The sequence below is a fragment of the Dipodomys spectabilis genome, unplaced genomic scaffold, assembly GCF_019054845.1.
Source record: "Dipodomys spectabilis isolate Male_0828 unplaced genomic scaffold, ASM1905484v1 ptg000001l, whole genome shotgun sequence".
Lineage (NCBI taxonomy): Eukaryota > Metazoa > Chordata > Mammalia > Rodentia > Heteromyidae > Dipodomys > Dipodomys spectabilis.
The window spans coordinates 3,942,346-3,955,660 of NW_024870678.1; the positions used below are offsets into that span (position 1 = coordinate 3,942,346).

At 39.2% G+C, this 13,315-nt stretch overlaps 1 protein-coding gene across 1 annotated transcript in view; it reads right to left on the reverse strand.

Moving 5' to 3' along the window:
* Mettl24 (methyltransferase like 24) overlaps positions 1 to 13,315 on the reverse strand; it is a 95,729-nt gene that overhangs the window by 50,447 nt on the left and 31,967 nt on the right. Inside the window, exon 3 of the mRNA XM_042687352.1 lies at positions 7,052 to 7,176. Coding sequence (XP_042543286.1) covers positions 7,052 to 7,176 — 125 coding nt within the window. The remainder of the gene's footprint in view (positions 1 to 7,051; positions 7,177 to 13,315) is intronic.

Below are 13,315 nucleotides of genomic sequence, written 5' to 3' on the forward strand. Positions count from 1 at the left end.
AAGATGCCAAAAAAGTACTCATTAAATATTACTTGTATGCAACCTTTGAGATTTAAAAAAAAAAGTGCGTATGTCCTCTGTGAATTTTCAGGGTTTTTTTTTTTTTTTTTCAAGAACAATTCTCTACTCTAAAACATATACATTTTAATCAACACTTGAAATATCCTTAAGAATTAAATCAGTCACAAACTGCTCTGTAGTTGCTCTTTTCATGGGAGGTTAGACATGCCATTTTATTACATACTGATTAGTTTCCAACTTAAAATAGGGATTTTTTGTTTTATTTTATGTTTTTGTGAAGCTGAGGGTCCAAGCCAGGGCCTTGAACATGCACAGCAAGCACAGTATCACTGAGGTACATCCAAAACCTTTAAACTAATTTCTTATAGTTAAAATAAGTAGGGGCTGGGAAGGTGGCTCAATGGTAGAGTGATTGCTTTGCATGCATGAGGCCCTGGGTTCAATTCCTCAGCACCACATAAGCAAAGAAAGCCAGAAGTGGTGCTGTGGCTCTAGTGGTAGAGCACTAGCCTTGAGCTGAAGAACTGAGGGACAGCACCCAGGCCCAGAGTTCAGGCCCCACGACTGGACCCAAAATAAATAAATAAATAAATAAAATAAAATAAAATAAAATAAGTATTATGAATGCACATAGAAAAGAATTAAATAGTGGGAAGTAGTATAGAAAGCAAAAAGTGAAAATTTTCTACCTCTGGAAAACGTAGCCACTAATTTCCAGAGATGAACAAAATCAACAGTTCTTTGTATAACCTTCTAGAAATTTTCTACATTTATACATGTATTATGTATATTATATATGTATATTACATATTATGTATATTATATATACTCACATATGAGTTAATCATTAAATAATAAGCTGTCATTTTCTATGATATATTTGATAACATAAAACTATTTGTAATTTGTAAACTTTGTGTGTGTGTGCCTATCTTGGGGCTTGAGCTCAGGGTTTGGGCACTGTCCCTGATCATTTTTTGCTCAAGGCTAGCACTGTACCACTTTAGTCACAACTTCAAGTCTAGCTTTTTTGATCATTTTGGAGATAAGAGTCTCAGAGTCTTTCCTACCAGGGCAGGCTTCAAACCTCAATCCTCAGATCTCAGCCTCCTAAGTAGGGAGGATTATAGGTATGAGCCATCAGTGCCTAGCAGTAACTTGTAAGTTTTTTTTAACTTAACTTACGTTACTTGCACCCAATCTAGTCAATCTTCTTTTTCTTTTTCATTAGCATATATGAACCAGACAAAATAAGAGGTTTCATTGTGACATTTTCATACCATTTAATCTTTATATATCAACATATACTATATTGGAAAGTGGTAAACTATACTGATTTAATTAGTGTTTACAGCTGTCACTTTTATGTAGTTGCAATCAGACTTCTTTGGGCTTATTGGAAATTAGTTATGTTTATGGTAAATGCAAACAGGATGAGGAATTACAAATGTAATACACAAAGGTACTGTGAAACAAGAAACATGGCCCAAAGCAGTCTAACTGGAGTCACAGCCAATTCTGCTAGTTTCAAAGCATTGACTCTCTTTCTCTACCTCCACCTGGTAGCCCATGAACCATAAGACTTAGAACTATGAGACCTACTTATGCTTTCAGGGGTACAGAAATGTGTCTGTTATTAAATGGAAAAGCTTCATGAAGGAAGGTCTGTGTTGATCCTACTTAGTCCCAAACTCTCCATGCTGGGAAGATTTGCTGACAGAGCTACAGAACACTACTCCATGAAAAACTACTCTTAGAGAAAGTCTGAAATCCTCAAAACCTACCACACAAATCTAAACATAGCAGTAGTGGGCGATATTTCACGGCCTGACTCATGTACCTAAACATGTATTTATAGAATACCTTACAAATGCAAGCTACTCTACTGGACATGAGGGACAACAAGATAAATTAAAGACACACTGATGAAAACTTACAATGTAGTAATGAAGGGAGAGTTTCAAGTAAATAACTATCATAAAATGATAACTCTTATTTATATGAAAATGTATTTAGCCTTAAAGGAAATCACTTTATGCTTTTATATAACTAGAAAGAGAATTCCTCATAGAAAAATTTACATCATAGAAACATTCCAATGTTTACTCTATGAAGCAAGAAGGATAGGCCACACTAATTCAGATCAAAGTGTAAAATGGTGGCCCAGTTTTCCCTCATCCTACCCTTTTCCAGCTATCAGGAGAGGTAGGAAGGGAAGAAGCAGTCATGTAACTTCCATTCCAGTGGGTCCTCAGCCTAACAGTTGCACACATCACTTATACTCACAAGTAGTGCTCCCAGCTGGTCAGATAGCCACTTAGAGCTACAGGAAATGCAGCCAGCAGTAGGGTGACCATGTGCCCCACTAACCTCAGGTCTGTTACTAAAGGAAGAATAGGAAATAGGTATTGGAGATATATTAGCAGTTCCTACTACAACCCATTGCTGAAACAGTTTAGCAGCTGAGAAGTACATTCAAAGGCATCAGCCTTTGAATGAATACTGCAATCTTTCCCTCTCTGGTGAGAGATACAATTATATAACTCATGCTTATTGATCTTAATTAAGGTTGGGTTTGAGATCATGATACAATTTTCAGCATAGAAGAACCATCAAATCTAAGAACTATTGAAGAAATAGAAAGGTAATAGAGTAACAGAACAACCAAAGTAATAGAGATTTCCAAAGATAATGGAGTAACAGGGCAACCATCTTGGCCTTCTTTCTCTAATGCCAAAAGAAAAGGATCTGGAGTCCCCATTTATGGTTGTATAAGTTGTACACTGAACAACTCTAGGGGGTGTGTCATTCACACCATAATGCCCATTGTGATGATGTTGTTGTGGATTCTGGTAAGAGTTCTTGAAGGAGGTTCTTGCTTGCAAGTTATATAAAGGTGTTCTTTGGACGAGCTGAAGGTGGTATTGTCAATCACATGCCCTTTCATGTCACCAAACATAATAAAAGGGACAGGTTGTACCTCTGTGCCAGGTCGTTGGATACTCTTAAAAATATCTGTGAGAGCCAGGTGCTGGTGGCTCAAACCTGTAATCCTAGCTACTCCGGAGGCTGAGATCTGAGAATCATCATTCAAAGCAAGCCTGGGCAGGAAAGCCTATGAGACTCTTATCTCTATAAACTACTCAGAAAAAGCCAGAAGTGGTGCTGTGGTTCAAGTGGTAGAGCACCAGCTTTGAGCACAGAGAAGCTCAGGGACAGAGCCTAGGCCCTGAGTTCAAGACCCAGGACCAGCAAAAAAAAAAAATTGAGAATCAGGTGCTGGTGGTTCAGGACTGTAATCCTAGCTACTCAGGAGACTGAGATCTGAGGGTTTCAGTTCAAAGCTAAATTAAGCAGGAAAGTCCAAGAAAGTCTTATGTCTAATAAACTACCCTAAAAAGCTGGAAGTTGTGCTGTGGCTCAAGTGATAGAGCACTAACCCTAAGCAAGAGAGGCTCAGGGACAGAGCCCAGGCCCTGAGTCCAAGCACCAAGACTGGCGTACACACACACACACATACACACACACACACACACACACACACACTTGAGAGTATTAAGTTCATATATATATATATATATATATATATATATATAGATGTATAGATATGTATCACAGTATTAAGGTTAATGGCCTTTATGTTCTTTTGGAAAGAAAATTTTAGAGCATGAGGAGGAAATATTCAAGATTATTATCCAGTAAGGATATTAAAATGAAACCACAATGAGATATCATTTCAAATACATCAGGGTGGCTATAATTGAAGATCAATAATAGTAAATATTGGTAAGGATGTGGAGAAACTAGAACTACCAGAGGTTATTTGTGTGAACCTGAAATATTATATACTCAATATAAATGTAAACATTTGCCTACTTAAAACCTTATATGTGAATATCCCTTTCTGAACATAATAACTGAAAAGTGGAACCAACCCAAATGTCCATCAACTGAAGGACATTTGTTCATGTGACTATAACCACATGAACATTGGAATAGTATTCAGACATAAAAAGGGACAGAGTATTGCTACATGCATGCAACAATGTGGGTAAAACTTGAGGACATGGTAACTAAAGCACACACTCACAAAAGGGTCACATATTATTTCCATTTCATGAACTATCCAGAATAGGTGAATCTATCTATAAAGACAGAACATCAAGAAGTGATTGCTTGAGGATGGGTATTGAGCAAAACTGAGTCAAGGATCTCAGTTCAAAGCCAGCCAAACAAGAAAAGATGTGAGACTCTTATCTCCAATTAACAACCAAATAGCCAGAAGTAGAGCTGTATCTCAAATAGTCAAGTGCCAACCTTGAGCAAGAAAACTAAGGGACAGTGCCCAGGTCCTAAGTTCAAGTTCTAGTGTGTGCACATGTATGCACGCACACACATGCCTTTTTGTATGTAATAATTTGATGTATTACAGCAGAACCATCATATCCAACAGTTCTTATGTATAAGGGAAAAAAAGGAATTTAGAATTTTTCCAAAAAAATAACTTTACAAGTTTTATTTTTATTGTATATAGTTTACATTAATTATTCCAGTGTGTATAATGTTAAGTAAACTATAAAGACAGCCTGGAGCAACAAAAGTAGGCTAAAGCTGAGATCTCCAATTCACATGTGGTGACATGCAACTATTTTTTACTACTTTGGACAAGTTTTTCATGTGGCATAAACTCTGTTGTCACTATTTCTGGCTCTTCCTGCAGACTGGAAGTGTAGCTGTGATTCTCAAGGAAAAGAGCTCAATTCTAACCAACAGGCTGAGCAGCTTGGCATCCACCCCAGCCTTCACACTCGAAGCCCGATGTCCTTGCATGGACTCCTCTCTTCAGGCCATCATTTACAGAGCAAATATTGAATGTCTACTGTATGCCGAGTCTCACTGATAGATGCCATGTGTATGTATAACTCATTTATCCATATAAGAGTGGTTCCCAATGTTTAAACTTTTAGTTGAACCTTTTTGCTTTATTTTCAAGTCATAATGATTGGTAATTCTTGTTGGTTAGAGTTTTATAGTAGTGATAATATTCTTGGGGCACCTTTGGTGAGGTCTTCATATCAGATGGCTGCTGATAAGACTGACTACTGTGGCTGTTGTCAGAACATAAAGTGTAGAGGTTGATGGTGAAATGCATAGATGATGAACAAGCATGCTGCACTTGATAGGGCCCCGGGTTCTTTGTTCAGTAGTCTAGCCCGAGAACCTACATAGCTTCTATAAGCATCCATAGATTAGGGTGTTCCAAAACAAAATAACTTGCTCCTGCCTTGTCTTGGAATAGATATCATTTGAAGTTCAAGCCTGTTCGATGAAATATTTGGTGAAATAGTCTCTTATATTATCCTTTTTACAGAAAGCTCCTTAGATCCATGCGTGCGTCAAGATCATTTTCAGCTTGAATAACTATCAATTTTCACAGGATTTTTTTTTGGTAAAAGTTCCCTTCACTTTCTTTTTAGTCAAATATAAAACTATAGCTGACACTAGTGGCTCACACTTGTAATCTTAGCTACTCCAGAGGCTGAGATCTGAGGATCCTGGTTCAAAGTCAGACTGGGCAGGAAAATCCATGAGACTCTTATTTCCAATTAACCACCAAAAGAAAAAAGAAAAGTGGAGTTGTGTCACAAGTGTTAGAGCACTAGCTTTGAGCAACAAAGCTCAGGGACAGCACTTAAGTCCTGAGCTCAAGCACAAAGATCAACACACACACACACACACACACACACACACATATACACACACACACAATTTTTTTTTGCAGTACTGGGAATAGAACACAGGGCTAGGCAATAGCCCTACCACTGAACCAAATCCCCAATCTTCTGCTTTTGCCTGGATCCAGCTTTGGACCTCAGTCCTTCTCCTTCTGAAAAGCTGGTCTATAGACATGAGCCACCACACATGGCTTGTTGGTTACAATAGAATTTTGTTAACTTTTTTGCCCAAGTTGGCCTCATATTACAATCCTCCTATCTCCACCTTCCAAATAAGTGGATTTACAAGCAAGAGCCACTGCTCTTGATAATGATAAATTTTTCCTAGCTGTAGGTAATTAGTGTTCTCTCTTTTTATAATGAGGATGCTCTAATTCTACCCGGGAATGATCATTTTCACCAAGAGGATTATTCTTACTTATCTTGAGAAAACTGAAGCTGCCAATTTGTTATCCTCAGAATGGGAGAAAAAGTGACTTCAGACCAGGCAGGTGGCTTATGCTTGTCATTATGTCCATTCAGGAGGTGGAGACTAAGAACCATAGCTCAAGTTCATATCAAGCAGACTCCATTTCAACTAACAAGTCAAGCATGCTGAGGCATACCTGCCATTTCAGCTACATGGGCGATGTAAATAGGAGTATCACAGTCCCAGCCTGCCTCCACAAAAGACAAGATCCTATTTGGGGGAAAAAAATAAAACAAAAAAATAGGCTAGGGGGCTCAAGTAGTAGAGTGCTTTCCTACTAAGTGTAAGGCCCTACAATCAAACCCTAGTATTGCCTGAGTTTCTGAATGGCAGCAACAAGCTGAAACCTTGCCTTTTACCACCCCCACCAACTTCCACTGGAAAAGCATCATGTACAAGAAAATAAAGGTTGTTATTTTAATCCTTTGAACTTTGAAAGCCAAACATCCACATGGACTATACCATCAGCTAGCCTGTCCTGATTGGTATAAGCACCAAAGATGTATGTTGGTCATAACAGAGTCAGGGGTGTGTGTGGCTCAAGTAGTAGAGCCCTAGCCCGGCAAGCACAGTTCCTGAGTTCAAAGAATAGGAAGAAAATAAAGAAAGAAAGAAAATAAATAAATAAAGGCAGCTCCAGACAAGGCGGCCTCAGAGCTCTGCTTGTGCCTAAAGTGGTATAACAAATCAGTCCGTAACAATGGCAGGAGACAAAGTATAGACCTGTAAACACAGCAACCAGTCATAACTTGGTGTACCTGAAGAGGCCAGGGCTGTCTGTAGGAATGTTTGTGTTTTCTTCTGCAGGGGTAAAAAATGTACTCACCCTAGAGAATAGAGGCGGCACTGCTTGTTGCGGATTTGATGAGCTAAGCCAAACCTGTCATCAAGACACACCAACCAGGGCTTCTTGGCAAGGCTGGAGTCTGCACCCATGTGATCACATACAATCTGTAAGGATTGCAAATCAATATGAATAATTTAAAATGTTGGATGCTAAATGGCAGGCAGGGGACTAACTGCTCTCCTCAATCCTGAAAACCCTAATAGGAGAGTTATATCCTCCACAGCAAAACCCTTCTCCCCAGGGAACCAACCAGCAGACTGCTGGAAAATGTTCCCAGGAATTTCAATAATATACCAAATAAGCAGTAACCTCATGGAGACTCGGTGTAGGTTTGAAGGGTAATTAAGAGCTGTTTGTATTATTTGCTCAGAGATCAAATAAATCAAGAGCAGAAATGAGAGAGAAGAAGCATCAGGAGGCTGTGCAGTGGTGTGTTAATCTGGGAGAATGAACCAGAGTTGATCAGGAGGTTTGAGCCTTGACCCAGGGCATCCCAAGCATAGAGAACAGGGCAAAATGTGTGCTCTGACCACTGGCCTTGATCTCAGAAGGGTTCTTACAAAGCTGCCCCTTAACTCAGGAAGGTGGGAGCGTCGAGACCAGAAAGGTGGCACATGTTATCCAAGAAACACAGCTGACTGTGGGTCAAGTGAAATTACTGTGTACTTTCTGTTGACAAGATTATAAGCTACCCTAAAAAGACATCTCCTGTCAAGCACTGGTGGCTTATGTCTATAATCCTAGCTACTCAGGAGGATCCAAGTTCAAAACCAACCAGGCAGGAAAGTCAATGAGACTCTTACCTCCAATAAATTACCAAAATACCTGGAAGTGGAGCTGAGGCTCAAGTGGTAAAGCAATAGCCTTGAGCAAAAGAAGGTCAAGGACAGCACCCTGGTCCTGAGTTCAAGTCTCAGTAAACACACACACACCCATACACACACCTGTGCAAACAACTCTCTTGATCATGATGTACTATGACACAGCTGTAACACAGAACACAACAGAATACTCTATGTGCAAAGGGTGGTGTGAAGTTTCTTGCTTTAACTCACTAGAAAAACATAACAATAAGTGATATTGTTTTCCTTTAAGGCATTCTAGGCTCACCCAATCCTTTACCATAACTGATTTTCCAAAGTGTAGCCTATTCAACCAGCACTGCCTAATGATTGCTGTAACCTAGGGCTGGCCTGAGCTAGAAAAAGCACTAGTTTTTTTTCTTTCTACTAGTATCTTTCTATTTCTCTATCTCTAACCACTGCCTAAAGGAAAAAGAAATAAAAAATGGAACTCTCACTCTCACTCTCTCACGCAACTAGTACAGAATACATGTATTAGCTGAGTACATCAGTATGGTATCCTTCTATACTTCACCTTCCACTCTCCTCTCAAAGAGAAGAGGAGACACTGCTAGGCCACTTCCTCTTCCCCACGCATCCACCCAAGATCGGGGGAATGGCTAATGTAATTAGTCAGGGCTCTGTGCATATTAGTCAAGGCTCTGTGCATATTGGGCTCTGATCTACTGTGGTGAGGCAGATTGCTGTGCCTTGAATGTGGGCTGCATCCTCCTCCACTTGCCTTTTCTGTTCAGACCTGCTGCTAGCAGGAAGCAGGTTAGTCCAGGGAAGTTCTGAGACCTCCAAGGTGTAACTGGACTTCAGAAGCCTGAGCCAATCGCTGTAGGGCACCTTCCTGTTTATTACTGCGCTGGTTGATGCTTCCAGTTGCTACATAATGACAGACATTCATACTTTCCTCCTAGCACCATCAAAATCTAACTTGGTTTCTTCCACAACGCTCCTTAAGGTACAATCCAACTGCAGTAGAATCACTTGGGAAATACTTAACATTCAGGTTTCTGGGTCCCACTCCACATCTGCAAATTCGAATCGTAAACACTGACTCCTGGGAACATGAATTATGCTTCCCCAGGTGATTCTTAGGTGGGCAATCCTGGGGGTTTCCTGGTGGCCTGACCATTTGTAAAGTCACAAGGTTCCAAACTGATCTTGACAGTTTCTTAGAAATTTAAGGTTATACATGGGCCAGAGCTTCCAAAGAAACATAGCAGGCCCTCACTCCACTCCCATTCCTAACAAAAGGCCAGAGGGGACTGGTACCCACAGCTAACTAAAACCTTCCAAACGTCACTATTAGAAACCAAGAGTTAAGACTTTGAAGTCCAGCTGGTCCTCCTTTGCTAACAGCATTGACTAGAGTTTGCTGTGCTATAGATAACGGTTGGTCTTGTTTCGCATTTTTCTTATTATAATATTCTTGTCTTACACAGTTACATTCCTCTTAAAGATACATCATTGCCATCCAGTCTCCTTCCTGTCTCAGCTCAAAAATAAAACGTGGGAGTTAGCCAATTTGAACCATTTACTAACCATCTCATTGACAGACATTAGCTTTCAAAAACGTCTAGAAGTTCTCCATGAAATTCTCTCCTAAAATTAATTAAATATTGACTTTTCACACTTTCTAGTTAAGATTGATGGCCAGGGCTTCAATAAGATCTCTTGCAAGCAAAAGAGGCCAGGATAGCAATGTGGAGTTTGCTCTAACTCAAGTAATTATGCTCTCTGTCTGCCTAATTCCCCTTGTAATTTTAGCCATAGAAAAACAAATTAGGCCTGGATAAAGAAAAATAGACTCCAGGGCAAAAAATGTTTTCTAAAATATTTTCATTTTTAGTTAGTTAGCTTAAAGGGAACTAATTTATATTCATTTCTTTTTCTTTTTCTTTTTGTAGCCCAAAAGCTTGAGTAGCATTCCTGCCAGCTCATAAGTGAATGTGGCAAAGGCAGTCTTTAAAATTTGGAGACTGTTGGCAAAAATTCCTTAACAATCAACTGTTTATGCAGCCCCATTGTTTTGGAAGGCTCAAGGGCAGAAAGAAACATTTGTTGTTTTTGTTCTGGTATGGGGGGTGGGGGGTGTGGAGTGAAGAGAGAGTAAATGTAAAAATACTATTGTTATATAATGTTGTTAATTTATTGTCTACATCTCAAAAACTTGAGTTCATAGGTTATTCTTACAAATAGGTGAGTAGATAGATAGATAGATAGATAAAAAACAGACTTTAAAACATTTTTCTAGTTCAGAATAGCCACCATAGCTTAGATTAATTTTGTACTGCAAGGCTTGCTTCCTGGAGGCATATGGTTTGGGGGTTGACATAAAAAGCTGGATCTGGAGCCTTCTCTCAGAACAGAGCACTATGTTTATGATTTAACCATTTCTTGTTAGCAGCAGATTGTATCATCAACTGCAGAACTCTGCTATGCACTCATAGTCTTTCATAAGAAAGAAATATAAAAAAATATATAAAGGGATTTCTAATGAAACTCAGCTGGTGTTCTGCATGCCATATTCCTCTGATGTTTTGTTAGACGTGCAGGAGTCCAGTGGTGCCACCAGGGACACTGTGCTGTGAGAGTGCAGGTGTGCCATGCCAGCAGCTGTTATGGTGCCAGTCTGGCCCATGCCCTCTGCCTCTATTCCTCAGCTCCGTTAGCCTAGGGTACCTTCCCCACCTAGATTTCTCTTGAAGATGAGCTGATTGCCAGCATATGGGAGTATTATATTCAGGTTTGACATCCCAGAAGCCAGCACAGTACCAGGCACAGAGCAACTGCTCAGCAAATGCCTGTTGCCACTGATACATGAAAAGAATCAACAGTGGATATATCAAATATGGAGTCTTGTACAAGTGTACAGATTTGAGAGACATGATTTCTTATTTTAAAAGCTATAATAAGAAGATGGGGATGGAATATGCTTTAGTACTTTCAGGGATGTACAGAGCTCTTCTTTCCTAACCCATTATGACTCACTACTGCTAACTGAAAAGGTTTAGGTAACAGTGACTCCAATATTCTGTCAGTTTTGCAGGCTTTCATTGTTAAGATGAGCTCTAAATCAGGCAGAAGCCACAAAAGCAACCCAAAAGTTCTCCATTACCCAGAGAAGGGGATGGAGCAAGAATTAGCAAAAGATCCTGATAAGAATCACTTAGTGTCATTGCTGATTGCTCCCACTTGCTGGCCTCTTGTTAACCTGGAAGTGAATCAAAGCACAGTGCTTTGCCTAGATCAAATGGCTCCTGATTGCAAAGCCATTGTCATGTCTGGGAATTTATTTTGTTCTTTCTGGAGGACAAAAATCCCTTTTAATGAGCTTTTCAGGGCTTGAGAATATGCCATCTCCAATAGTCTGAATTGGTGTGTTGATCATTTCAAGCTACAATCACTTGAGAAACTATACCTTCAGAAAGGGCCACGTGGCCTGTCTTGTGTTACATGCAGCAAGTCAGATTCATGGGAAATTTGCCTTGATCACCAAAGTATAGTAATTGAGACCACAATGAAACTGAGTTCAAGACCAGTACTGGCACAGAAATACTTGGTTGATAATATTTTCACCATGTTGTCAACCCCCAGACCATATGCTTCCAGGAAGCAAGTCTTGCAGTATAAAATTAATCTAACCTACAGTGGCTGCTCTGAACTAGAAAAACTGAAGTGTTTTAAAGTCTGTTTTTTAATCTGATTGTCATCTATATCTCATCTATGTATCTACCCATAATGAAACTGAATGTATGTCTTGGAAGCACCTGTAAAATGTACTGCTCTGCCTGGCACTGTAATCCTAGCTACTGAAGAAGATTGAGATCTGAGGATCACAGTTCTAAGCCAACCCAGGCAGGAAAGTCCATTCTTATCTCCAATTAGCAAGCAAAAAGCAAAATTAGATCTGTGACTCAAGTGGTACAGTACCAACTCTGAGAGAAAAACCTAAGAGACAGCATCTAGGCCCTGAGTTCAAGCCCCAGAACTGGCACAAAAAAAAAAAGAAAATAAAAATTACTAATTACTGCTCTAGTCTAGAGCTCCATTTGTCCTGTTATTCCTTCATAAGTTTACTGTTCTTCACCCAAAACATAAAATCATTATACATTGGTCATTTATCTAGACTTCATTCTCTTATGAAGATCTCCATATATATGCAAGTTTAATAAAACTTTTATGTGTTTCTCTTCTTGTGTTCTTGTGTTAATTGATCCTAGATAACGCACATAAGAACTCAAAGGCAGAAAGGATCTTTCTCTCCTTTGCAGATTTAACAATCAAACCTCTACTATTGCATTGATTAAGCTGAATAATAATTAAATGTGGACTTATCTATCTTCACAACTCATTCATCAGCTCCTTGAGGGCACAGACTATCTCCAGGGTCTACTTCTGTTCCTGGCATGTTGTAGGTATTCAAAAATATTTAGTTAAGCCATGTGGCTCGTGCCTGTAATCTTAACTACTCAGGGGTCTGAGATCTGAGGATGGTGGTTCAAAGCCAACCTGGTCAAGAAAATTCGTGAGACTCATCTCCAATGAACTACAAAAATGCCAGAAATAGAGCTGTGGCTCAAGTGGTAGAATGTTAGCCTTAAGCAAAAGAATTTCAAGGACAGTGCCTAGGATCTTGAGTTCAAGCCCGAGGACCAGCACCAAAACAAACAAACAAAAAACAAGAAAGCTTAGTTAAGCATATCCTTACCCTAATATCTGCATACTACAAGGTCACAGAACTGGGAAGACATTAGAAACTGTCTGATCCAATCTCTTTCTCTTCTCTCTCAGTATCAGAACAGTGAGAGCCATAGAAGCAAAGTAAATTGCTCAAAGTTACAACATCAGACTATATTATATCACAGAATGCTTTCACTGATTTTAAGACTTTTTCTCCTCTTAGCCCACAGCTCATGAGAAAATCCAGGAGCCTGAAATTGCATGACCATTGCATGCTTCAAGAACATCTTCTAAGTAAATACACCTGTATAAATTATAGAACATTAACATAAAATACACATAAAATAGAATTTGGACTCTTGCACTCAGTAAATTAATTTTGGAGGATGGGCTCCTAAGTTCCCAAATTCAACTCATAAATTTAACACTCCTCATTTCTCTCTAGGGCCTAGAAAATTTTTTAAAACATAATTAAGAGTTCTAGTTCCCAATCCTTTGTAACGCCAAACTGTAAAACTAAGATTTCAGTATACTAATTAATCTGCATAAGTCCACCAGACTAACTTTCAGTAGTAAAAGATGAATTTTGTAAAGCAAAAGAACCAACTTATCATTCCATCATACACCATTATTTCCACAAACTTTGAATTCCATGTTTGAATGACAAATATTAAAATTCCTGCTTGACTGACCATGTCATATAAGA